This window comes from Hypomesus transpacificus, chromosome 15 (genome assembly GCF_021917145.1).
Source record: "Hypomesus transpacificus isolate Combined female chromosome 15, fHypTra1, whole genome shotgun sequence".
Taxonomy (NCBI): Eukaryota; Metazoa; Chordata; class Actinopteri; order Osmeriformes; family Osmeridae; genus Hypomesus; species Hypomesus transpacificus.
The window spans coordinates 11,709,189-11,737,069 of record NC_061074.1 but is presented as its reverse complement, the minus strand read 5'-3'; the positions used below and the strand labels follow the sequence as shown (position 1 = coordinate 11,737,069).

The 27,881-nt window shown below is 44.5% G+C and overlaps 1 protein-coding gene across 1 annotated transcript; it reads right to left on the bottom strand.

Annotated features, from left to right (window-relative positions):
• Window positions 1-1,155: 1,155 nt before the first annotated feature.
• pcp4b (Purkinje cell protein 4b) lies at window positions 1,156-25,837 on the bottom strand. The gene is made up of 3 exons (XM_047036161.1): window positions 25,712-25,837; window positions 7,352-7,403; window positions 1,156-1,524 (listed from the first exon to the last, which is right to left on the bottom strand). The coding sequence occupies exons 1-3, from the start codon at window positions 25,718-25,720 to the stop codon at window positions 1,391-1,393; spliced, it is 195 nt and encodes a 64-aa protein (XP_046892117.1). The 5' UTR covers window positions 25,721-25,837; the 3' UTR covers window positions 1,156-1,390.
• Between the last annotated feature and the right edge of the window lie 2,044 nt (window positions 25,838-27,881).

Genomic DNA, 27,881 nt, shown 5'->3' with positions numbered 1-27,881 from the left:
CCTTGTGTGAGACAGCACAACGGAACGCGGTACATTTACATGTATGCGTTTAGCAGACGCTTTCATCCAAAGCGACTTACAAGTACCTACTGTAGACGAACACACAACGTAATCAGCGTCAATACTGTGACCGTGTGCATGGGCAAATGATTAGAATGGGTTTTTGTATACATTTTTTTTGAAAATGTTCCTCTTGCTTGGTTTTTCTCTTGCGCTGTTGTCCTCTCTCTCTGTTTAATCGAATGAGAAAGAAGACACTCTGTACAAGTGCGCTGATGCATTATGGGAGATTTGTGCTGCTCTGTGATCAAAAACATGCTTTATTAGTCCATGTTTGGAGGGACCCTGTGAAGACTGCTTACGAGGTTTAACCAGGACATCTCAGCACAAAGCAATGAAAAGGGCTTGGGAGAGGAGGAGTGTTTTAGATGCTCAGTCAATGGTTTCACATGACTACCCTTCACATGTCTATTCAACGTACATGTTTTACGATTGAGCAAACCATTTTTTGTTTACCTTTTTGAAACATTAATTATCGAATGAATTATTTACATCTGATGTCTGTTTTTCCCTTTTCATTCTGGAATCATGGCCAATGTTTTGCAGTCGGTACTGTGTAGCTGTGCTCCAAAAAAGAATTTTCAATATCTGACCATGATAATTCAATAATCAGACTCAGTCAATTACCATGACGGTTAATGAGGAGGGTCCCAGAGTGGAGGAAGATAATAAGCCAGCCATCCTCATTCTAAAGACCAGACTATTTATAGTGCACTATGGGAATATGAGTCCCCCCTGCTAAACGTATGTTAATGTAATTCATCACACATAGCCTAACAGCTTTTCCAACAACAGTGACCTTCAGGTCATTCCTGTGTGTCTAATTGTTTCATCGATATATTCACTTGTTCCACACAGAGTTTGTTTTTTTATTCAATGAACAGTGTTATACAGTCGATCATAGCTTAATGTTGTACCATGTGCAAAAGACAGTGCCTCATGGTGACTTAGTCTAGATGGATAGCCCTAAGGTACAGGATGGTAGAGTGAGCAGGTTGGAGATCTAAAGCTGGGAAAAAAAGAACAAAAACATTCCCTAACACAAACACCAACTACTATAGACATGTTAGGATGGACAAAAATGGCGGGACAGAGAACAGATATTTTTCCTCATTTATTGGTACAGCAATTAAAGAATAGGTCACGGGACTTCACAGACATGTCAGTGAACGACAGGCTTCTGTCTTTGCTTGCTTCCCCCGGTTTCACCCTCCCACCCCCGCCCTCGTCCCCTAGAGTTTGTACGGGTATGAATTAGTTGACATGCAAATGAGGTGCCATGGCGACGCGCCCTGGTGTCCATGGGCAACAGGGGAAACCCCTCAGGCCACTAGGACTTGTCGTCAGTCTTCTTCTTCTGGAACTTCCTGAACTGGGATTGGATGGCGACGGCCGCCTTCTCCGTCTCAGGGGCGCCCATGTCGATGTCAAAGTCGTCCGCAGGGACATCCTTCTTAGACGCATCTGCAGGAACAGGAAGTGACACGTCACATTTAGAAGGATTCATTCTGCTTTTTTACAAAGTATTGCGTAATCCAGTAAATAGTATTTACTGTAAGATTTTAATTACATAATTTACATAAAATAATTGAGGGAGAAAGAATTGTTTTTACTTTCCAGTGTGCACCAAGGCAAATGGTAGAAGTTTAGGATTTCCACAGATTGTAACAAATTCTAAGAAAGGATTAAAATGCTCTTGGTTGCTGCCACACTTTAACTGTAGGCCATATTCAAGCGGCTGAACAAATGTACTTGCTGGGAGAGGTGACATTGTTGTGTCACCTCTAAGATCCATACTGCACCACTAAAGCTGGACCTGTGTAATATCTGGGAGAGGAAAGATAGTTCCTTTGTATTTATAGCCAGACCCATTTACCTATCCTAAACTCATGAATCTCAACAGATTGGACCTACTAAATGTGTCCCAGTAGAGACAATTAGATGACTACAAGAGATTTAGCTCTTTCTCGAACTAAGGAAGCCTGTCTTCTACAGATGTGGAATTTAAACACTTTGAATACAGAGAGTTTGGCCTTTCCCAAACTGAGAGTCTTTCTTCTTCAGAGCTGGTGAGAAGCACAGTAGTGAAAGGTGATGGGGAAACTATAATCATCAATATTTATCCTTTTTCAAACCCGTCTATCTGCAAAGCAAAGCAAAGATATGGTGGGATATTTAACTAGACTGCTTCTCCAAAGCAACATGGCTGCCATAGATAGATGTGCTTTGGTTTGATCTGCAGCAAGAGGGAGAATGAGAGAGAGACAGGGAGAGAGAGAGAGAGAGAGAGAGAGAGAGAGAGAGAGAGAGAGAGAGAGAGAAAGAGAAAGAGAGAAACGGAGAGGAGAGAAGAAAAGCAAACTCATATATTGACTGTGTGGCTATCTAATGTTCCCTCGGGGCAGGGGTGGGCTCTGGTGTCTTTATTTTCCTATTCAAGTGGGAAGCGCTAACCGCTGTCTCAAGGCTAGCTTCAAGCCCTGCATTAATTGGTATCGAATTTTCCGAAGCTCTAATGTGCACTGTTTTCATCTCTCAGCCTTAGGTATTGAGCTAAGCCCTCCATCCTATCGACATGAGGCCCGGTGGTAAAGTCAAAGACAGAGAGAGGACAGAGAGTGTTCCACAACCAGAATATCTTCATTTGGACTTTCCTGACACCCGGTGTTGACGTTTTGTGATGGCGGAACCAGAAGGTAAGGCTTTCTTGGACAGCTATTTTTCGGATTTTTCATCAGGCAATGAATTACCAGTAGCCCTGAATGACAGTGATGGATCGAGAACCTCTAGGATGCCTCGAAGACTCATCTTTTCCCGATGCAGGATGAATTATTATATTTATCACTTCTGGCAGCCCTTTCAATAGCCTTGTCTTCGCCCCATGTGTGACCGTAATGTCTAGTGTCACTGTGCCACTGTGAATAGTCTGCACAGGGTTTCGGGCGCAGGAGAAAAATGTATACGTTCATGGCAGTGACTGGTGGTAACTGTTGGATTTGAGGCTGCACGACATCCTGCCGAGACTAATCGATTCACTCTGTCCCCTGCCATGATCGCCCGCCCTGGCTGACAGAAACATTGAGGCCCCAGAATTCTTAAGCTGGCTTCAATACAGTCCAGCTAAGATGATCCAGGACCATATAATATGAAGGAATAGGGAAGTATACAGTTCGACTCTGTAATAATCTTTGATCTTTGAGAGGAACCAATAGTATCTGATGTTCAGGCTATATTTATGGCAATTTCATGTTGCTGACATATGCTAGCACTACATTTGTTGACAAAAAAACCTTGCTTTTCGTTATTCCAAACACAATGAAGGCAGGCCTTGTTACGTCGTATTACTCAAATTCCTGTGAACTTATGACATGGCGAGAGAGATGAACCGTTTGAACAGTTGGGGAATTAGATCGCCTTCCGCTTAATCAGAGGACGTGCCTGCTCAGGGCAGTGTGTGTGTGTGTGTGTGTGTGTGTGTGTGTGTGTGTGTGTGTGTGTGTGTGTGTGTGTGTGTGTGTGTGTGTGTGTGAAGGTCAGGGAAACATCACTAACCCTAGTGACACCTTTGCCTCTCTAAGACCACCTGAGACGCACAGTTAGTTAGACCCACAGGATCAACATCCAGAAATCGACATCAAAGGTGGATGTTACATCGATTGGTGCCTTTTCAGTTTGCTCTCCCTATAGTCTTGTTATGTACTTTTATTTGTCCTCAGGGAGGATAGACTCACAAAATGTACACATGATACATACAATGATTTTGTGTCAAGGATATAAAAACTACAATGGGATAATACGTCTGAAGTTTCTTCTGAGCAGATAGCTTGGGTGCTGCAACATCAATATTCGCAATGTTTGACAGAAGTGGATGAATTCATTATGGCTATAATTGAGTACAGTAAAGCTCATTAAAAAGTACATAAGCAAATGGGTCATTCCGCCTCGCAATGAGAGCGAGTCTCGTGATAATAATAGCGCATGATGACTTTGATCTCAAAGGTGAGGGAGTTTTCAATTATTCAAGGCCCTCTACGAAGTCATAGACGCCACAGTTTCTCCATAAGTGAGTGTAGTGCATTGTTACGAATCCACTGTGCATTATACTACAAAATACAAATACAAAATGCTTTGGTTAGAATCGTAATCAACATGAATTATTGGTATCCTTTCATTCCAGTAAGGGCAGTTTTTTTGAATGATGTAACTATGTCATTTCTCCTATCAGTTGTTTGTATGAGAATGTCAGTCAGTGTTCAGCCAGGGAACCTGTGCTCCATATGGTTCTAGTGTATGACAGCTGGGATTCAACCCGTTCATGGTCCCAACACATGTTCCAAGATGTTAAGTCTTGAGCGTCTGAGTGTGGTTTACCCTGCACATGATGAGAATGGGCCTCAGCAAAGAACCGCTTGTGCACTTTGGCATTACAAATACAGTGGCCTGAGTCTTTGTTATTGGACTTTTATGACAAATGTCTCTCTCTCCCTCTCTCTCTCTCTCTCTCTCTCCCTCTCTCTCTCTTTCTCTCTCTCTCTCTCTCTCTTTTCTCCCTCTCTTTTCACCCTCTCTTTCTCTCAGGGGCTTGTAAACTGTCATTAGTGCTTCTGTCATGTCTTCCCCACTCCTGGCTCCAGCTCATGTCTTGTAAGGCCCCAAGGTATGTCTTTGTGCCGGCTCTAATCCGTCATCCACACAGCCCTCTCCAGGAGAAGATGACAGCTGGGGTAGATCCACTGCAGTACCGGACAACTGGAGCGTCGACTCCTAACTCATTACACCTGAGTGTGTGTGTGTGGGGTGTGTGTGTGTGTGTGTCCCTCCATGAGGATGATCTGATTAGCCTGATGATTCCTCAAAGTTTGCTCATCTCCTGATATCTTTTCCATTTTCTTCAGAATAGTAACCACCCCGGAGTTGAAAGTCTGGGCAATGCTCTGCGTAGATGAATGAGTGTACTCATGAATAGGACTACATTTGGCTGCTTATGTCCTTGGTGTCTGAAGGGTTGACTCTGACCATGCCGAGAGTGAGGGAGTCAATAGCACTAGCATGCAGACTCCCTTCCTCAGCAGCTTGCAAGCTTTCTGTACGGAGTGAAGGCTGGCGATGCTAGGGGAAGCAGTTTTCCAAGCATTAAATTAATTGTCAAGGTCAGGCAAGAAAGGAATTTCCGAGCCCTTTGTGTTGTTTTTGAGCCTTTGTGTGTGTGTGTGCGTGTGCGTGTGTGGGGCGGGGGGGGGGGAGGGGGGTGCGAGCGTGCTTGTGTGTGTATGTGTGTGTGGTGTTCTTTTTTGTTTCGTTTTAATTAAATGAACAAAGACAGTGCGTCTAGTTTCCTGAAGCACTAAGAAATTGGAGTTCCTTTTCTTTTTTTTTTTTCGTCCAGAGCTCGAGGTGATTTGGATTTCTGTAATTGCTGGCTCTGAATAATGTATCACAGCGTTTTAGACTGTATCTTTTAAAGTTCCACCATGGATCATCGAACCACCCGAGTCGAGTGGATTTAGTGGCTTGTAAAGTAACTTCTTATGAGAGAACCTCAATCTTTATAACAAGACTGTTTATCCACAGTGCCACTTCCCCTTTCATGATGCACTCAGGCAAAGAACGAGGAGCCCACCAGCTAGATCAGTCATCGTTTGTGAAACGCGTCTCAGGTCTCTGTGATTTCACAGCTCCGAGGTCGTCCACACGGCCTGTTCCAGAACATCCTGTGATAATCTGGTGAAATCAGGACATCCTAATCTCTGTGATACCATCCTAAATAAACATCTAATGCCATGTCAGCTAAATACAGAACGTTCTCCAAGGTGTTTTGGGCCTGTGAGGGAGGGGGGGTGGGGGTGAACCGATGAAAAGTCAGAAAGGCAAGAGTCCAGAATTCCATCCCATCTCTGCAACATCAGGGAGTGAGAAATAAATAAAAATATTCTGCTAAAGCCTTTATTTCCCAGGGGATTGAATCGAGACAGACAATACATCTATTTTTTTTGCTGAGACATTTATCATGGTTTGGAGGTCTACTTGAACACATGGAGGGTTGTCTTTCCTCTAAGGCTTTGTCTTTCATTAAATGGAGCAAGGATGATGAAGTTCAATGATTTTTTGTTTGTCCCAAAGTTTCGTTTGGGATTCATGAGGACTTTATTTGGATTGGAGTACACTGTGACTCAACTATGCTGGAAGTTAGAGTTGAAAAATTATTATTCGCTAAAACTCCTTGTTAGACGATTTGATTTATTTGAAACCTATAAGCAAATGTACCTTGACAAACAGCTTACACATATTGTTCACTTTGAGGATGAGATAAGATGTGCCTTTAAGGTCCCACACACGCTACCATTGCAGGCAAGCACTGCATGCACAGCACATGGATGAGTCCAGAACCTTCTTGGGTTCCGACCCAACGTTTTGAACCCTGTTCATCCTTTCATTTTTACAGACAGCTCCTCGGCGCTCCCCTGGTTCTGGCTGCACGCTGAGAGGGAACGCTGCCCTTCAGTCCATGTTACTGTCAAACGTGTGATTTCACCAGGAAGAGCGAAGCAGGAAGTGAGCCTTTTAAGGCTCATCTAAGATGCATGGCCTAGTGTGTCCGTTTTGGACTCCCCCTTCACTCTCGTCCTCTCTCGTCCTCTCTCTCACGCTCTCTCTCTCTCCTCTCTCTCTCTTTCCTCTCTGTTTCAGTCAGCATGTGGCTTTAGTGTAGTGACTGCAGCGATAGCCTCAGCTGTTAGCCTTTCTTTCTGCAGAAGGACGCAGAAATTCCAGTTCTAAAGTGCTTACAAGGCTCTGTGTTCATTTAGAGGCTATAATGCAGAACAGTGCTGTGTCATTGGGCACTTTGTCCCCTGGGGTGACATTTTTCAGCGAGTGAAAAAGTAGAACATTGACTTTGCTGCTTGCTACTTTACATGAGGTAGAGTAAGCAGCAAGCCACATCCAATGTTTTATTAATATTTTTCCTTAGTCCTCTATGTACAGTGCTTCCTTACATATCTCAAATGATAAAAAAAGGTTTCTTCTTGAAAAGGTTCTGAAAAAAATTCAGTCATTAAAAACATTTAATTATTTTGAGAGTTATAAGGGTTGCTTATCTAGACTGCGTAAATCGAGCATTAAGTAATTTTTCATCAAATATACCTACATCATTCAGGAGTCTGCACATACATGCAATTTGGAAATCTCCATTCGACAGATAAGATGTGAAACCAACACAAAAGGGACTCATAAATGACACAAATTTATTTTAAACTGGTTTTATACTATCTCACAAAGAGAGTTTGTTTACCTTGTCCCCCAGGAGTTTTGTTGTTGCCGGCAGTTGCTCCAGATCCTTGTCTCTGCAAGAAAAACAACAGAAGCACAAGATCAGGTTTGTGACTCCAAAGCGCACACACAACCACACGCAAACACGTACCACCGTCCTCCCTCAACACTCCGTGAGAGACAAAGTGACATTTCCCATGATCCTCGGGGTGTAAGACCCTGACAGAAGCCGCCATGAGAGGGGTTGTGACTCCAGGGGAGAGTCTCCGCGCCCCCCCCCCTTGTCATTAGTGTTGTTTTCACCAGATTGCGCTGACGTCAACTTCACCAGGAGCCTAGCTCCTCATCTGGTCTACCAACCCAGCATGATCTTGCCAGTAGCCAGCCTCATCTCACTGACTGTGTCGAGGGCTGAGGTGGCCCAGGGGCTGGGGGCCAGTGACGTTAGTGGGGGCTGGGGACGTTTTGCTCTGAGTGGAAATGTTGAACATCATCGCTGTCCCCAGGGTTCTGTCATTGGCTGGTGTTTGACATTGCCACACGAAGCAGCCGTGTGGAAGCTGACTGCCTGGTGTAGGGAGGAGACTGAGGGGATGAGGCATCTGGGGAGAAGGCCTGTGTGGAAACTCTGCATAAACAACTCACAGATGCCTCGATAATCTAGTCAGCAATGCCACGAGTCTCTGGAAAGATGCGCAAACCGTATCCCAAACTGGTTTCCATATCTGGTGCAGTACGAGCCACCAACCGTCGGAAAACCGCACAGCTTCCGTCATCTTCTCAGCCCTGGGAGACAAGATGGAGGCTGTTTCCATCCACGACATGGCTTGCTCGTTCCAACTGCTCTACCTTCCCTCTCATTAACGTGCAAATAAGTTCCATTCTCTAGGGGGGGGGACACACACTGAGCATACCAAGAGCGGGTGTGGGTGAAATTGATTCTTGTCTGATTTAGATCGCAAGCGCGGTGCGCCTGGTGCGTTTCGTCCACATCTGTCCGACAGAACAGCGAACGCTGTGATGGATATTCCATCTGAGGAGCCACGGAGCTCAGCCACAGCGTGTGCTGAGCGAGGGCACAGGTACGGGCGCTATCTCTCTAGAGAGACAGCTGGTAAAAGCACATATTACATTAGAGAGGCGTACAGGAGTGGAACTCCATATCACACAGGAGAGATTAGGGAGGCTATTCTTGGAATCATATTATACTTATCCTTTTGATATGCAGTGGAGGCACGCGTGAGAGCGAGCGGGGGGGGGATCAGAGAGAATGATAAAGGAGGAGATGATGGTGAGAAGCTGTGGTGAAAAGTCAAAGCATAAGCCTCTTATTAGCCAATCAGTGGAGATTTTCTTTTTGTGGAACGTGTCACTTGTTTACATTTGACAAAGTATGACTGGCAGTAATCTAAACACCACAGCTTTCATTCCTACAGATCTATCAAGTATGACCATTTTAACTTAAAAGCTACTACACAATAAATAGATTAGGCTACAACAGTGCATAATCTTCAATCCAAATCTAACAATGTTTTACCTATAAGCTAAAAAGACCTCAAGGAAGGCGATTATATTGCATCTGCATTGCAGTGGTTGCATATTTGACCATGTTTATTTGGAGGCGGCCAATGCTCTTCTGATTGATGTGTCAGTGCCTCTGTTGAGGATCACCCTGATGTCCCATTCATCTTCTCGACCAGAACAAAGGGCTGGTAAGACCATATGAATGGAGTGTGAAGACTCCAATACTCCGTCACTGCCACAAGCTTTGCCACAAAATTAATTGAATATGTGCATGATTAAAAAACAGCCCACGAGAAAAGCCTCTCTATATAATTTTTGGGAAATAACCCCAATAAAATCGCACCATGAGTTCTAATTAATGAAACTAACAACACAGGCCATCCTGCCTAGTAAACAGAACGGCGACAGATAAAACAGGATTTATTATTTGGATATTTTTTTTGTCCATACATTAATATTGGAAATTTGAAAAGTGAAGAATGCCAACCGGCGTTTTCATGACATTGTTCCAGAAATGGCAATGTCACCTTCGTCATCATCCTCTTTCTGTCCCCCTGCTGTTGGGCAGACTAGAACAGAGACTGTCTGCTCTTGTTTCCACACGCCCCATGATCAGCTCAGCCGTGTTCCTGATGAGGGAGATTTCTCCCCGTGACAGGGGAAGAGAGGCGAGGTGGATGAGAAGGAAAAAGGGGGGGGTCGATACTTCCTGCAGTTCCAAGACTCACTCCAACAAACATTGGCAATAGGAAGACGGATGGTCTGAATCAACTCTCTGACTGTCCGCTCTGATCTGAGTCAGTAGGGGAGGCGAGGGGGAGGGGGGCACGGAGGGGGGGAGGCTTGTAGCCATTAGGTGTCCCTTCCTCCCCTGCAGTGTCTTCCTGGAACCTGGAAAAATATGTCCTTGTTACTTCTGTTCAACAACAATCATTACTGATTGGTTAGCAAGGCAGTGTCTGTTGATTGGTTAGCAAGGCAGTGTCTGAGATGGGGAAAAAAAAACCTGCCCATCGGACGACCCCCTCAATATTTGAGATCTTATGATCACCCAGTGTTGTGTTATTCATCAGTAAAAAGTTCACAAGCCCCTTGCATCTTTGTTCCCAAAACCCATTAATCTAAGGTGCTACTACACTTGAGTTAACAGGGCAATAGAAACCGGGGAGGAAATTGTTTCATTTATATACCTTGTTCTGGGGTCCCTTAGGGCGTCCCCTCGCTTGGCCTGTTCTTACCGCTGCTTCTCTCGTCACCACATCTCTTACACCACCCCCCAACCCTTACCCCCCACCCTCTGAACCTATTGCCTTTGGAGTGCAGGTACCCCCCATTTGGTCATGTCAGAAACCTTCATGGGGCTCTTAACAGCTTGAGCCGGCGATGAGGCATCGCGCTGTCCATCCTCGTCCTGTGCATCTCTCCCTACATTATTCATCGAACGCTTTCAATGAATCTCATACGCCGCGCGCAGCGCTTTGATATGCCATGGAGTGGAACAAGCAATGTGTGTGTGTGTGTGAGGGGGGTGGGAGTGGGGGAGGGGGTAGATGAGGCGGGAGAAGGGGATTCAAGGCATCCTCTCGAGTTCATCGCCGGCCCTTTCAGGAAGGAACAGTGTAATTCTGAGAACGGAAGTCAGGTAACTTTGAAGTTCACGAAACAGAGCGTCTTGTTATTCTACCGAGCATGCAAATGAGCCTGGCAGCTTGTGTTTACCTGTCAGAACAATACCTGGTCTCGCCCGGGACTTCATCTTTCATTAGCTTGTCAAAAAAACGTACAGTCGGAGAAACACAAAGAGGAGCTATCACAACAGCCTGACGTTTCTTATCAAGGCGCGTTGGCAAGGCTTTTCCTGGCATCCCTGAGCTCTCCAAACCAAACCCAGCAGATAAGGATGCCGCTTTGTTCGGGCTAATCCAGGTTCAAAGGGAAGAACCGCGTCTCCACATCGGGGACCTTTAATGACCATGAAATGAACGGGGGCCTCATCTTGCCTTGGAGTCCTGAGCAGGAACCCATCGCCAGCATCAACTGCCATCGGGGAGGAGGAGGAGAAGGATCACAAAGACCTGGCGCTCAGACTCCCGCACGCACGCAAAACCAAAAACGACCCAAACCCAGAAATGATATAAAAAAGATTTGAAGCTAAGAGCAGCCCCTCCAGCTCAGTCCCAGCTCCCTGGCAACCCCCCCCACCCTGTCGGGGAGCGGAGATGTTGACGCATTATTGCAGCAGCGCTGTGAAATCTTCGAGACGATCAAATGTGGAGCCGTGGGCACACACGATGCCCCCGTGGAGACGCCCATGTAAAGGCTGAGGGGCGTCTACATTCAAGCACGACGTTTGAAGCAGGACTGCGTAAGCCTTGTAGTGATGCACCCACTCATTAACTATGACTACAGCAACAACACGAGGCCGCTAAATCATTGCCATAAATAATGTACTTAGGCCTCCATAGACGAGGCTGGAAGTAATATTGTTTGTGGCGAAGCGGAGAAGTTTTGGATTGCTCCAGAGGTGATAAGACACTAATGCACTGGAAGACAGGGGGTGCGGAAATAACATTACTGAGCCTGACTGGAGCTGAGCTAAGTGTAAATTGCAATAACAGAGGCTCGGTGAGTGTGATTACTGATGGGGAAAGGGCTACCCTCACACACACACACACACACAGATACTCCTAGAGGAGGGCTATCGTCTGTTTCTTCAGCGACTACACACACACACAAAGTGCACACACACAAAGTACACACACACGGCAGAACTTAGAGACTGTGCTGCAGTTGGAGGTATGAAAGTGTATATGAACCATCCAGTGCATAGCGTTAACAATTCCTTTCATTTAGCTGGCCCTTTTATCTCGCAAGGGACATACAAATGGTGGATGAAGAAAGCACAATCAAGGATAATCAGTCGACATTTACTGAGCACAGTGCAAAGTCACCACAGTCTCTTGCCAGACAGTTGTACAATAGGAACTCAAATCCAGCATGCTGAGAAATAACTGATTAGCAGGTATCTCGAGAAGTAACGTACAGTTAAGTGCTGCTTTGGCTAGCCCTGAGGCCAAGCAAAGAGTAGTTAGTCGAGGTGAATGTCGAAAAGGAGCTTTTGGACACCTCAAAGGAGTCCAGAAGGACAGCAGGGATGGAGAAGTGTGTCGTTGAAGAGGGAGATCAGGAGGGAGAACCACACTATGACGGACACTAATTGCCGAGCGACTGAGTGGAAATGGAACCGAGCGATACGCCGTGTGCCTTTCTGTTTAGCGTTTGGAGTTCTATACTCACACAAACACACAACGCTGCCACACATGCCTGCACCCTGGCGCGCGCACGGGACCGCGCACCACACTCATTCTCTCATTACAAATTCCATAGTGACTGCGCCAAGCATTGGAGCCTCCGGGTTGTCAATTAGGATACTTCAAGGGGGAAAACACACACATACCAACACACACTGACACACTGCAAACGGGGAGAGGGAAGTCATTTTCCAAGTAAAGCAAAAAAGGCAGAAGCTCAAGATAATATATGTAAACATAGCACACCAGAAAAATGTAAATATGCTTTCCTCAGATGCATGCTCTTTGGAGGGCACCCTCTGTGAGAGAAGAGAGAGCTGGAAGTGCTTTCAGAGAGAATCTTTTAATGTGATTTTCGTCTCCTACGCCACATTTCTGCTGAGAGGGGAACTTCCATTTTGATTCCCTCCAAAACTGCTAGTCAACGTCCTCTCTACGGTATAGAACTGGACCTGATTCAGCTTCTTGGCATACTCCATCCATCCCTTCTCTCTGATGTTGTTTGAGATTCGCACAGGGCTGCTGCTCCTCCATCCATTTGACCACTGCCAGTCATTGGTTTGGTTGTGAGGGTCTCTTTATTTTGGTCCATCACGAATTGTGCCAAACTCGCTACCAGTGAAACCCCATCATCACTACCAATGACCTCTGGTATCAAATCCTATCTCTACCATGTGACTCAACATGGCTATCATCTTCTCAGTGGTTTGGGTTGTGTTGGTACAATGTTCTCGTCAAAGCGCAAACAAGAGAAACACAAATAGGAGGACTAGGAGGACAGTTAAATACTACAATACTTTCATCCTTTAGATCCTCCTCCTACTTCACTGCCCAGTAATGACCCCATGTCCTCCCAGTACAGACTGGGGGTGGTGGAGAGCTGTGGATCAGGGAAATTCTTCATTTACTCATCACTGTTTCTTACATAAACTACGCTATCACTGTGCCCTCAAGGCAAGTTAGAGCATCACAGGTCAAATATTCCTCATCATTGTTTTTTGCCTTCCAAGCTTTGGTAGATGCAATCTTTTAGAGAAGGTAGGCAACGCTACATCTGGTGGGCGCATGAATGGTGCAGAACAAATGACAACGGTGAATTGTAATCATTAGTCATTTTCTTTCAGGCTGCGGAGGTTTCTTTTCCCACAGTTAGGATGATAAATACCTCCTTACTGTAAGAAAAAGGGCTGGAGGTGGTGCAAGACAAACAGCCCACAAAACAAAGTCCGTTGGGCTGGAGAAGTTTAATGCGAGGCAGATCGAATCTGTCGGTTCAGCCAAGCTGAATATGCACGGCTCTAATATTATACCGAAGGACGAACTCTGAAAAGAGAAGAATGAAAAAACGATTATAATGACAAATGGTGTCACGTCCTTTAGTGGAAGGTATCACATGTGGCCTCCTCATTCACGGCAGTGGAGCTTATCCTAATACACTATTATTCCATTTCACACTCGATCACAGAATATGGCATAAAATACTGTGGGATTTAGATGTGCCAGTTTTCCCTTAATCCCGATGCCGTGCGCAGCGTGGGGGTGTGGGAATGAAATGAAGGCTGTACGATATCTCCCATTATCGAGGAGTCAGAGATGAGATGGTTTTTGCTCCCGAGGAGATTGCCTGGGAGACAAGTACAGGGTCCGTGTCTCGCCTCAGGGGGGGGGGGGGGGGTGAGAGAGTGGCAGATTTGCTGGTCATAAATATCAGTTGTTTGACGTTGATTGGTGAGGCTGAGTCCGGGCACAGTCTGCTTGGTGGGCCGGCCGGCGAGATGCTCAGCTGCCTTGGTTCTCTGTGGCCGTCTACGTTTGTGCCGTTGACGCTCTCTGAAGTGAGCAGCTCTGTCAGCGGCCGTCAAGCCCGCCGCCTCACACGCTGATGGATCCACTCCCGAGACTCTCCAGGAGCTGGAGGAGTGTGCACGTGCATGTTTACGTGACTGGTTGCATTGAAATCCTGAGTGCGAGTCTGCGGCGAAAGGTGTGTTTTTTTTGGTACGTGCGTTCGTTTACGTGTGTGTAAGAGATAGAGTGAAAGAGAGTCATCTCACACATCTCACATCTCGCATTGAACTTCCACGCAGATTTCTTATTTTGGTATTTACTGCCCTGCAGTTTCTCGTACATAATTGCCTTCAACTTCTCACCCCTATATGGTAAGGCAACAAAGCTGCAAAGATTCACTCAAAAGAAACAAGGCTATCCCTCCATAATTTATTTTTCCCCTTAATACAACGGCTACAGTAAAAAAAAATATATATATACAGCTTTGATTTGCGGCAATTACAATGTGAGGGGGGGAAAACAACACGTTGACGCTTCTCTTCAAATCATTTCTTCAAACTCGCATTTGTTACACAGTTTAATGAGCCTTGAAATTGGGGAAATGACTTTTTGCGTGTTACTTTCATTAGCGCGTGTGTCTCTAATCTCGCTGGGATTGGGTCCCTGAGATGGAGGCAGTGTATTGCTTGCCGCCGCAGAGCGTGTGACAGAGCTGCGGCACTGCTACAGAGAGCAGCCAGTGGACTATAGGAAATAGGTGAGGTAGTCCCCCTAATCACCGGGGCTGAGGTGCCATTAGGCTCCCTGATTTGCAGGTGCAGCACGGCTGGTTAAAGTTGCTGTAAAGGGGAAGAATCAGCCACTAGACCAGCGGCGTAACAAGGACTTGGCGGGCCCGAGTGCAGATCTCACCAACGGGCCCCTTACCGACCTATCATCAGGCGAAATTATTGAGTTTTCAGTTTAGCGATGCGCAATAAAAATGTAGGCTACTCATGATGTACAATTAAGGGTAACGACTGCTCCTTCTATGTGAAGATAGATGACGGTTTTCAAAAGTGAACGGCTCTGACTCGCGAGTCTCTGGCTCTAGATTATGCTTGCTACAACACGGAATGAGCATAATGGAACAGTCAGTCATGAGCCGACGTATCTGCGACGTTTGAAATAGAGCACAGAGATGAGAAGAAAATCTGATCATTTACCGAGGCTTATCCGACGTTATGAATGACGTTTCATCTGTCATGTGTGCTATCTGGGTACTAGTAAAAAAAAAAAACAGTCACTTCGATGGTGAATATTTGATTTTATGTTTGTTACATATGCTAGTTTACATTTAGTCTATCTAGCTTTAGCTATTTTCCGACTACATCCTGCACATAGTTACTATATCTAACCTGGCCGCTGCCTGGTAGCCTAGGCCTATATGTGCATTTTTATGACGTTTAATAGCGGTGTCAACTGCATACACCAGACAGTAAACGTTATGTAATTATTAGCCTACCCTGGTGGCTGAGTTTCACACTCATTGCTGTTGCCGGGCTGGGGTCAGACGTAGCGTCCTCTTCAACACGCTTCGCCACAATCCAAATGAGGATAGTTTTGACAGCTTTGCCACCCTTACATCTTGCTCTTTTCGTTCCTGCCGCTTTCTGGAGCCACTTTTATGTTAAAGGGCATGGCATGGGGTAGCCTAATTTGCTTCAAAACGCTAATGCAACACAACTGTAGTATCCCAACAACAACTGGATGGGAACAATCGTGTGTGGGTGGGCGGGAATCTTTGACAACAATATTACCCAGACATCCTTGCTATTTTTCGAGGGCAATATTACTTAATAAAAACGACATTTGTTTCATTCAGCAAAAGGCAAATGAGGAAAAAATAATTATTTGCTGTTGTTAACACTGACTGTTTTTAAATGTTTATTGGACAGATGATAGCTCGTAATTCTGAATAACTGACACCATAATTGAGAAATATTTGCGAATTGATAAGAGTGGATCATATGTGATCTACAATGTGCAGTATTACAGCTGTGCAAGGGGCCAGGTCAGATTGCCTTAAGGGGCACGGTCAGGTTGTCTCACTTTTACGGTGAGATCGAGGACGGGCCCCCTTTCGCCACGGGCCCTAGTGCAGCTGCACTCCTTGCACTCCCTACAGTTACGCCACTGCACTAGACGAGTAGGAATGAAAGGCCTTTAAATGGGCAGTGCCAAAGAGACATGAGAGATGTTTGCTTCCATGAAGTAATAGGCTACGTTTAAAGGGAAATGTGGTGTTTTGCAGACAAACTGCTTTTAAGGGAGACCCACAACATGCAGCACATTCCATGTTTAGTCTCCAAGGCATTTTCCCTGTCCTCAAGCTCACCTCCACGGTAGCACAAGAACACTCACACCTAAAAGCACCTTGGAGCTTAGCGGATGCAGAAATATCGATTTATCAATAGTTTACAGCTCTCCAGACCATTTTAAATGGGCTAATCCGTGATTTTAGATTCATTACACCTTTCGCATTGTGCACAGACATTGGTGTATTGGCATCTGAAACTGTTACTGGTTTTAAGTTTCACTAACACTGCCAGTATCGCCCTTCCCCGGGACCGAAAACGAGTGCTCCAAGATGGGTCCACGTGACTGCAAACCAGACTCCAGTCTGCTTTAGTGGGCCACATGGCAGGTGAATAGCTTGCAAATTATTCAACGAGCAAGGTGTTCAGATGTGGGTCCATATTTGAGTGAAACGTTGAATCTATCCTACATTGTGTGCAGTTCATTTACGTACTGTTCAGTTCTGCAGTGTTATTAAGGCGGCGCATTAAGCTCAGGCTTTTCCGATTCAAGTAAGAAATTGACGAATCTTTGACCAAAATAACAGCAAATCTGTGGTAGGAGCAAGTATGGGTGATGGATTTACGCAAATAAATAAATAATCCTCTAGCCGTTTGTGGGGCTATTTTAAGGCTTTTGGCAGCTTGGGCAGGCCGAAAGAGTTCCACGCCGCACTCAACGTACATTAAGAATTTAAAGAAGAGATGTAGAAGTAGGCCACAGACAAGTCAAGCAGAAGGAACTGGAAATACAGAAATTTTTCCGTTGCCTCTTGTTCAGGAATATGAGAAGTGACAAAGGAGAAGCAGGTCCGCACCAGAGAGGAAATCTTGGGAGACAATTGTTTCAATTAATGCTGTGGGAAGAGGCGGGCTCATTCACACAAAGAGGCTCAATAGACTCATGAGTCTTGACAAGTGTGAATTTGGAGGGCTCTTGTAACAAGCCACGAGGGGGAAAACTTGCTAATGTTTTTGTTGTTGTAATACAATTAGACTAGGCTCCTCATTGGTATTCGATGTCACACACATTTAATGTCAAAGAAAAGGATGATGATGAGGATGATGATGATGAAGAATTTGTAGACTCAACATAATGTAAGGTTCCAAGTTTGTCCAAATGTCCTGAACTCCATTTGACTGATCTGTGTGTAGTTGTAACTGTTCAATGTATTTCTATTACTAAATGCTCTACTAACGTGTGCCATATATGTGCCAAATAATAAAGAAAACGTGTCCCATTTCTGTGACTCCATGGAGGGCATTGCCAGGCTCCTGCCTCAGACAGCTTGTTCATCCGAGAGGGGATTCTAACAGTCACTTTGAGAAATGCCAATGTCAGAACAAACCTTCCGGAAAGGTCAGAATGTTCCTGAGGCCAAACACCAGTAACAAAGTTGGTCCAATGACCTCACCCCCTTCTCCTGAAATGCAAATGACAGCATCTATAGAGTCTAATGTCTAAAAGTGCAGACCCTTTGCGGGCTGGAAATAGCTCTTTGGTAGAGCATTGGTGAAGGATGCAGGTTTGATTCCCCCACTGTATGTTGCTTTGTATAAACTGTCTGATAAATTAACACACACTCTTAGTCTACTAGTCAGATAACTGTTGAGCAGACAAAATGATCTTTCATCTGCCAAATTGGAGTAGGTCCCAGAACACTTCACTAATCTTCTTGAGAGTTCAAAAAACGAATATGTCCGATGTAAAGTCATGGACTACAGGGATGTTAGGGCATTAAGGAGACAGGTGAGTCTCAAGCTGATGAGAAGTCAGTGAGATTGAATGACAGATGTTATCTGTCAGCAGATGATGATTAATGACCACCTGTCAGGTGGTCCCACATCAGCACAGCGGGGGAATGCTCCGAAATCTCTTTCCGCACTGCAGTTGTCTTTGCTTGATCTTTGTGTTCGCCAATTCATCCTGAGAGACTGACTTCCACTCCCACCAGCAGATTTCTCTTCCACTTGAATACGTTTCAAAGATGAGAGCACCAGTGAGACTAGTTTAGTTTCATAATGCAAAGACTCGTGGGGACACCATCCATAACACCAAGACCCTGACGCCTGGCCATGCCAGCTTGGGCTTTGGAGACACGTGACAGCAACATTGTGTGTCACCTTGATGACCTTCTCCGTTGGATGGACACAGACAGAACTCAATGCTGAGACTGCATTAGTGCAATGCGCACCACAGTCACAAACAGTTTAGTGCTCTATCATCAGTGCTCCATTGCCATTACTACAGTACTATACACATCTTTTTTCGCAAGCTCGGTACAGTTTGAAAGGCAACTTGCCAGTAGATTTTGAGTGGGAGCTAATTGTTCTGGAGGGCAGTTTGGTCTTGAGCTTAAACTCTCCCTTCAAAGTCATTACCAGCCCAGGTCAGATACTGTAATTGCAGCACAGGCCCTTTAATGCCATTTAAGGGTGTCTTAAAACAAAACAGCTTGTCAGCTCGCCTTGGAATAGAATTAATAAACCCCATTCAAGATACTTACTCTGACTTCACCCCTCGAGCTTTGAAATAACTCTGACAACAATTGTGAGGGCTCTTTGACCCCACCCAACCAAATTCCACCTCTACGCTGTCAGATTAATTGAGCTTGTTTGAATGGGGATTACTCCACATCCAGAAAATACAACCAGCTTTACCCTCCAATGTGCAACTCCTTTTAACTCAACCATATACACTCAGACACATCCTTCATCATGGTATGTTTGCCCCAAATCTAAATAAATACAAGACAGGTTGCAAAACTTCAAATAGCATTTTTTTCATCGTAATTTGGAGTTCTGTTCCCTGTGGTCTTGCCTGACAAGAGTGTCACTGGAATATTTTCCAACCTCTTGAAGAAATTGTGAATAAATTGATATAGTTAAGTTACAGCCAATCAATTTAGCATTATTAAAGTGAGCTCTGTCAAATGTAAATGTAGGTCAGTTGCGTTTTCTCTTCCCATAGAAGCCTTTGGATCTGTTTTTTTCAAGATCTGTTTTGGTTATGTTACTTTATTGGGCAGAGACCGTTATAGAGAGACAGGAAATGTATGTGTAAGACAGAGGGGCCTCAGCCCAAGTGGTATTCCGTTTCTTGAGCCACCTCCATTTTGGATCTGTTTTACTGTGGTTCTCATGTCACATGTGTGCAACACATTCAACTACTACTAGGCTGAATCATTTTTGTCTCGGTTAGATTTTAGATTGGTCAAGAAACCACAGGATTCTCCAATGTGAAGTTTTTTATTATTGTATTGCTGTAATGATTTTGGTTGAAGGCTAAATTGCAGTGTAGGGCCAGAATGGCACTCTGCTAAATCAGCACCCCACCTCCACCCACTCATCTCGTGAGGTGAGTGACTATACTCACAGGGCACTGCGATACTGCTGACGCTGCTGAAATCTGCATGGTTTTCGTGCAAGGGGGAAGCACAGTAAGAAGAGATGGGCCCCGTGGAATCCAATGATAGCTTTTCAAGTCCCATCATCATATTATTATGACTGCTGTGACTGCAGCTCAAACCTTTCCGACAAATTTCTTAGACTACCTGAGCAGATTGGGTTGTATTCAATGGTAAGCCAGGCATCAATCAATTATTGCGCAAAATAAAAAGTAAAATTTGCTATTTGCATCCATTAAAAGAACATTCAGATATGATTGAAGAACTACTTGACACTTAATAAATGGTGGATCCTCTAAAAGATTTTTAAAAATTATAACTCTCCAACACATCTCTTGAAAGCACCTGGATTAATGAAATGATATATATATATATATATATAAAATACATTTTCTAATATCAATTAGCTATGCAATATCATATGCACACTAGCAGCCAAGACTTGTTTAAACATTTTATGCAAAACTGGACAAATGTACTGGTGGCTGGATAGTCATCCAACAAATGCTGCAAGGGCTATTTATTTTCACTCAGACACTCAACCACCTAATGCACAGAATGTGTGAATCATCGGATGTCTACCGTGATTTACAATTCTCTGATTAAAGAAAATTGCCATCCAGATCTTCATTGCATTGTTTATAGTGGCCATGTTAGTTGATATACTGCATGTTTAATTGACTTACATTGAAACAAATAACCCACAGTACAATCCATCAAACAAGGAAGGAGCACGCCATTAACGCTTTGACTTGTCATAGAGTAGGGTTGGGTCTTGGGGTAGAATTTCTCTGAAATCTGAGAATGATGTCACCCCACATAAAGCCATCCTCTTCTGTCACATTGGATATGGGAGCCAAGGTTCTGAGAAACAAACATCTGTCATAGAGAACATATCGTCTCATCAACACAGTGGACAGAGTCTGTAACAATGACATAAGGGGGATTTTCTGCTTAGTTTTGCCATAAAATCATGATCCTGGTGACGATTTATTCCCGCCAGGTTGCGTTTTATCTCAGTAGCGGTACATTACCATTTGGAGGGGCTAAGCCTGTTTAACCCCAGAGTGTCATTAGCGTAGGAAGATCTCCCAGCTCGCCCAGCACGCGAGCTGTGGTACACACTGTCCAACAATCAGTGTGGCAATATGGGAGGCCGCAGTCCAACAGATCGACACAATCCACGAAAATCCACTAATCCAGCAGTGCAACAAAAGCATAAAGCCGCTTAATATTCAAGTGTGGGGACAAGCCCAGTAGAATCTCCGAGGCAACCAATCTGGAAAGACTGGGACAGGACTTATCTTTTGCCTTTTGCCTGGTGTGTATGCAGATTTAAACCCTCAGATACAGACTGTGCTTTGAAGATTAAAGAAGCGCCTTTGAACCTAGCCGGGTTGGCCACTGGCAATCCCATGCTTGGACCTGATTGGTGTGCATCTCTTAAACTGGGATGTAAAGTGGAGAGGGTTGAGAATTTGGGTGGAAAGTGTCTTCAGATCAAATGTTCCCTCTGCCAACATCAGCCACATGGTAATAAAGCACAGTAGGTAAAAGTTTTTTTTTTTTTTCATCCGGCAATCATGCATCAACCTCACCCATGATGATTTAAGTGGGCCCGGTCGATTGACAGTTGCCATTACCCCCAGTTATTTTATTAAACAAATAAATCAACTGTAGCAGAACAGCAACTGACTTAAAAGTCCGGGACCATAAAAACAGTGGATGTGCAGTAGCTCATGGTACGTGTCATCTGAGAGAGGCCTCTTTCCCAGCGTCTCTCAGAGCTCCGTCTCCTGTGCAGCAGAAAGCAATGCAGTCTGGGAAACGGGAGTGCAATGATATGTGAAGATGTCAGCCCAGAATTAGAGGAGAGAGGAGGAGGAGGAGGAGGGCAGAAAGGAAATGAGGATGGCAATTATTGGGGAGTTGTCAAAATGCGATTAAACGTGCTCGATGGCGCCTCTGTGATTTAAACGTCCTTCCGTATGAGCCGCTCACACGGACTGTAATGGCATCCTAGCCGGAGAGAGTGTGGGCGAGTGTATGAGTGAAAGCATCTAAAAATGATAGGGATGTGATGAGTGAGGGGCATCTAGATGGGTTCATGAACCCAGTATAATTCATTTTGTCCTGCCCACTAAATCCTCTCTTGCTTGCAAGATCCACCATTGCCCCCATGTGAGTTGATGGTATCTTTGGCAAAAGGCAATGATTTTCCGGGTCGACCTATCCGTGAGTCTTAACTTTAAAGTCTTAAATCATTAAATGTTACAGACTGTCATCACAGTTGAACTAGGGTTTATTCTCAACCATACTTTCTGTGACAAATGTTCAGTAGTCACTGAAAAGCTTTAAAAAAACGCTTACGACTGGACTTTCATATTCGTGGTCTCAAGTTATTTTGTTACCACAGACGAAAGAAGGGGATATGGCAAATGCAAACTGGTGGATAACAGCATATGGTCTCTCACGGCAGTCATCCAAATAATTGGAGGCTTTCTTTGGATATTAGAAGCTCTACCCCCCCTCCCAAACGAGCAGAAACATGTGGTAATGACCTGGCAAGCCAATCTGGGGCTGAGTTTATGCAAATTTCCTGTCTCGTAATTAGCATCCCTATCCACTTTACAGCTGGGCTGACTTGTTTGAAAGTGTTGGGAGTCTTAAAAATGTAACGGGGAAAAACCCACTTGCTGAGACGAGCAGTTGCTGTGATGCGGTCACACACATATACAGTACCTACCCATACTGTGTTGGTGCATTATGTAACATCAGTTAGAAACAAGATCTCTTTGATGTTAATGAGTATATGCTAGGGCTTGGAAGGAAGGTCTTGGTTTAGATCAATGAGTACGACGTGTACAGAATCTCAAATGAGCTGGGATCCAGCAGACATGACCCTGTTTGGAACACACGTTCAAAATACAGATCATTCAAGGTGTAACCTTTGATGGCAGTGAATGGAAGAACATGCACATGACAGTGTACATACAGGACCAAGTCTGTGCACTGTATACGTTGTTCAAAGTGTGGCAAGTAACTGCAGGTTGAACTCAGATCGGAGAGCAGGAGTTATGTCACTTAGCATGAACTGAAGAGAAGGCGGTGTCTTTCTTCATCACAGAACCGGGGTCCTTTCAGAGGCCAAGGAACAGTTGAAACTGTGATCGATGGGCCAGTTGCTTGAGTGGGGCAACTTGGTTGACAATGTGCAGGGCTATTCTCAGAAACAACCAGGGATAAATACTGTGTGTTTACGGGACACTTAGAACATGAAGTGAAGTGTGGAACACTACAGCCAACACACGCAGGGAGAAACTGTTTAAGTGTCAATAAGTTAGACTCCTCACTGAGGCAGTGGGAACTCAGCGATGTCAGCATTTCTCCATAGCAGCGCTCCAGAGTCGGGAGAGAAACATTTCTTGAAATGTTTCTTTACAAGCACTTTGAAAAGCCGTGAAAGACTTATGAGACTTCAGTTGTTGAAAGAAAAAATATTTCCCTGTTCTAAGAACTGCGGAATTAATACACCGCAAGCTAAAATGGCTGAGGTAAAACGTTCCATTCTTTTTGAAGTCATAAGGTGTGAGACGCTGTCAAATACAAGCTCCAAACTGGGCACTTGGACAATGTGCTGACAGGCAATGCGTTGAAGAGAGAGCGCAGAGCAGGAGGGGAGGGAGAGCAAAGGGGGAGAGCTGCATTGCTGACCACTACCTGGCTCATCCATCCAGAACATGCTGGCTGCTTCCAGTCAATTACTGGCCTTGCGTCAAGCTATGAGGGGGAGAGGCAGTCCACTTTGATTGAGAACAAGTTCTCTGCATGAGTCTGACATAACATATCAACTACGCTTAAAAGTGCGCTTTGAATTCTGTCCACCACCCGCAACGACCCAATCCTGCCTGAAATTACACTCCTCCACAGCGGATAGGGAATTAGAGAGTGTTCGCTGTACCTTGCTTATTCTACGAGGGTTGTTAATATCCCGATAGTCTGGGATGGGCTCTCAATAATTGAATAGTTCTTATTATGCATGCTGTGTACACAGTGCATTTTTCCTTGTGGTAACCAAAGCACTACAAACAGCTAGCTAAAATGCTCGCTGAGGTAGATTAAATCATCCATCCATTTACAGTCTAGGTAATGAGAGATTGCATAACCACCAGACTGAAAATGTGCACTTGAATAACCTTTCCCCCCATCCTGCTCTTTCAAATGGAGACACACTTCCTGTCCTTAGACTGGTTGGAAGACCCCTCTTATTCTGAGTCTGTGGGGAGGAATCACATTATCCTCAGAGGTGAACAGTCTGCTGCCAATGCAAGGCCAGAGGGACCACCTCTCTGCTCTCTGGCAGAACTGTGCTCTCTATCCTTTACTGGACACACACACACACACGCTCATACAAGCACATAGACACACCAAGTCACCTCCAAACCCACTCAATAGGCAGGTGTTTTTTTCTGCACCAAAGGTCCCTGTAGAGATTGTATCCTGGCGCCAGTCGACACGTGTATAAATTCTCAAAATGTATTCTGTAATATGCAGTCCAGGTGAGTTGTCTTCTAACGTGTCACTTTCCCAAAATACATGAAGTCACAGTAAGCACACAAAGCCTACCGCAGTCACTGGCTGGCAGAAAGTCTGTCTTTAATCTTTGTTCTGTATTTAGTGACAGACCTCTCAGACAGCATGTTTGCTCCCGCTCCTTCCACTATGCTGCTAGTGTCAGCCACTGGAACTACTTTTAGGACCGCTCTCTGATGGTACTAGGTGCAAAGGTGCTGAAGAACTGTTTTGCTATTGCCAAAAATAATTACTACCACAAAACATACTGGAAGATTGAATGTAAGGTACTTCATGCATTTACTTGGATTGAGTAGTGAATGTCCATCAATTTTTTTACATGTACATTGATTGGAGGGTAGTCTTTCCACCATTGCAGGTTTACGACTTGTTTATGACATTGTCACATACTGTCAAATTATCACGGTGACTGCAAAGGGGACCGTTAAACGCTATCAGTGACCTCTCCATCTACGTGTGAACATTTAGTAATGAACTTTTGAGACTGTGCCGGATAAAGTGTTCTTGAAAAGAAATCTATTAATATCCCACTCTAACCACTTTGAAAAGAATCGAGCGGGAACATCTGTGACTGGGGATCAAAGGGCAGCTAGCTGTGGGAAATCCTAACAGCAGTTTTCCATTCCAAGCTGTAAAGCCCCCTGTGATGTGGGTGCTGGTTGCTAGGACTGCGCTAGTTACAGTTATAAATGAGGAACCGAATATAGCATTCACCAAGAGGAGCCTACTGTGGACCACAAGTGATTCCGTGCAGGATTCTAGATGTGTTTGGACAAGATGCTCTCAAACAAAGGGAAATTCTAATCGTGGCTGATTTGAATTTGTGTTGATAGACAGAAACTCACAGCAACAGCAATTTTAGTGTTCCTTTGTTGTCTTTTAGAAAATTTACTATCGATTGACTCATCTTAAAAAGGTAGTTTGGGCAATATCTACCTGTCCATGCAACAATTACTTGACCTGTTTCTACGGTTGTTCTCTGAAAGTCCACCGTCATTGGATTTTTTTAACCATTCTCTGTGATGCGCGCGTCATGACTGTAATCGCAAATGTAGATGATGCATTCAATGCATATGGAGCACTAAAACATCTTATACAATCTTATAGAATGACTGGGGATCCACGGAAGGTAGTCGGCAATTAGAGATGCGCCCGTGGAGTTCCAAACTGACGCGGCTCACACTTTGGTGCTGCAGCATCCTAACTCATCGGTTAGTAATTATAGTTCACTACCCAATTGTATCAACAGAATTACACGTGAGAAAGGTTCAGAATGGTTTCATATAATTATTTTTGACGGAACCACATATATACAGAAAAGTAGGTTGTTTGTCTTAATCTTAAATACACAATAGACGAGCCTTTGCGCAATTTGCATATTTTAACTACAAGGCTATCCTTTCTTAAAATAAAAGTATCCTACCTCACTCATGATGTACAGTAATCTCGAGGTGGATCGCTGTTCCCAAAGCTTGAGTTTGCCTATCAGCAATTAGGCTAGTCTATCAGCAGTTACGGTAACAGTAGTCTTTTTCACAGTGGCTCACTGCCGACAGAGAAGCTTTATAAAGTATTATGGCCAGCTCCTCCGTGTCATCACTTTCCCACTAAACCAATGGGAACGCCTTTGGCAAATTTGTCTCACAAGTCACCACCCAACTCTTTAAAATATTCATAGACTGTATAAGCCTTTTTCTTCATAATCAAAAATGCATTCTCTTTCATTCTGACGAACGCTAGGTCATGAATTAAAACGGGGAGACGTTGTGGAACAGCCTCATAAAACGGATTTGCAATTGAAAACCCAAGTCATTATTATTTTCCTATCACTATGGAAATGAGAAAGATCCAAGAACTGTATACATTTGTGTTTTTTATTTCAGTGTAAACCCATAAGTAGACTGTGATCAAGTTGTTAACAGGGTATCCAGTTCGCCTTTGTCTAAATTATGGTTGGTCTAACAGTAGCCTACATAATAGTCTATTCAGTAGTTCTGCTTTATCCCACCACAGACGTGGGTTTATGGCGCCGAATCTCTGAGGTGAACTGAGATGCGAAATTGTTCTTTTTTATAGGAAAACTAATTTGACAATCTCTGGTGCATCCCCAGTTAATAAGGCTTCAAAAGAATTGACTCGGAAAGGCTTAGTTGCCTTTGGAATTCATGGACTTTGTAAGTAAAAAATATATCAAATATTGCTGCAAGCAGTAATGGAGCATTCCTCCTCAAAATAAGTATACTGGCTGACCAAACAAACATATCTAGAGAAAGTCAAGAAAGTAGGGTTCTGGAATGTGTACAAATATGTTTTTGCTGTTGCTTTATTTCCACAGCCCTGTCCCTGAAATACACCCCCCATGTAATTCATGTTCTGTATATCCCAGCATCAAATTATTCTTACTGTACATTGAGGGAACTAGTACTAGTAACCAAAGTAAATTTCACGCATGTGGCACTTTCCTAGTCAGAGTTAGCAGGGGGCGCATTTCTTGGCAAGACATAATACAGCCCTGCCCTGAAATGCACCCCCATGTAATTCATGTTCTCTATATCCCAGTATCAAATTATTCTTACTGTACATTGAGGGGACTAGTATGAGTAACCAGAGTAAGTTTCATGCATGTGGCACTTTCCTAATCAGAGTTAGCAGGTGGTGCATTTCTTGCCATTTCCTTTCTTTTTCAACCTTTCCCCAAAATAAATTCAATTTTTTGTCCAAATCAACCTTTCCAAAAGTGTTTCTTTTCACACATGACGTGAAAGGAGAGGAAGGGAGAGTAGGAGAGGTGGGTAGGAGGAGAGCGGAGAGGAGAACAGAGAAGCCTAGAGCAGAGTACAATAGAGTAATAGTCCTCATCAAGTACTCATCAATGATGCAAACCTTTTTTACGATTTTTTTCCGAAAATACTGTTTCAACCTTTCAAAAAAAAAAAAAAATGCTAAATCCTTTTTCTAAATGTTTTCAACCATTCAAAACTTTTCACACGTGAAGTGAAAGAAGAGGATAGAAAAGCGCTTTCTGAGAGGATCGGCGGTTCCATCCCGACTCCTCTCAGGCCATGTGCCGAAGTATCTTTGAGCAAGACTCTTAACCCCAAGTTGCTCCCGATGGGCAGGCCGGCGTGTTGCACGGCAGCTCCGCCGCCGTCGGTAGAGTGTGAGAGTGTGAGTATGAATGGGTGAACAAGAGGCAAATGTAAAGGTAGAAGATGCGCTATATAAATGCAGTCCATTTACCATTGGCTCAGGGGCGGTTCTACACGGGGGCCTACAGGGGCCAGTGCCCCTGTAAAAATGTCCCTGGCCCCCCCTGCAGCCTAGCCTGGTCCTAACCAGACCCTCGTACATTTCATATGTACAGAGGGTCTGGGATCGCTCCATTGACAAGCGTTAACTTCCTTGAAGGTGGGTCCTCTGTTGAAGTTTAAAACTATTGGATCTGCCCAGAGCCACTCTGTTCTGCCATAACCAATCGCAAGCGTTCGCCTTAGCCAACTCCTTCACCACTACTGTAACGGAGCTAGCTGCCGTAGCTGGAAAATCAAACTTTTCCCGAACCCCGTGGGGAGGAGGGCCACAACATCATGGCC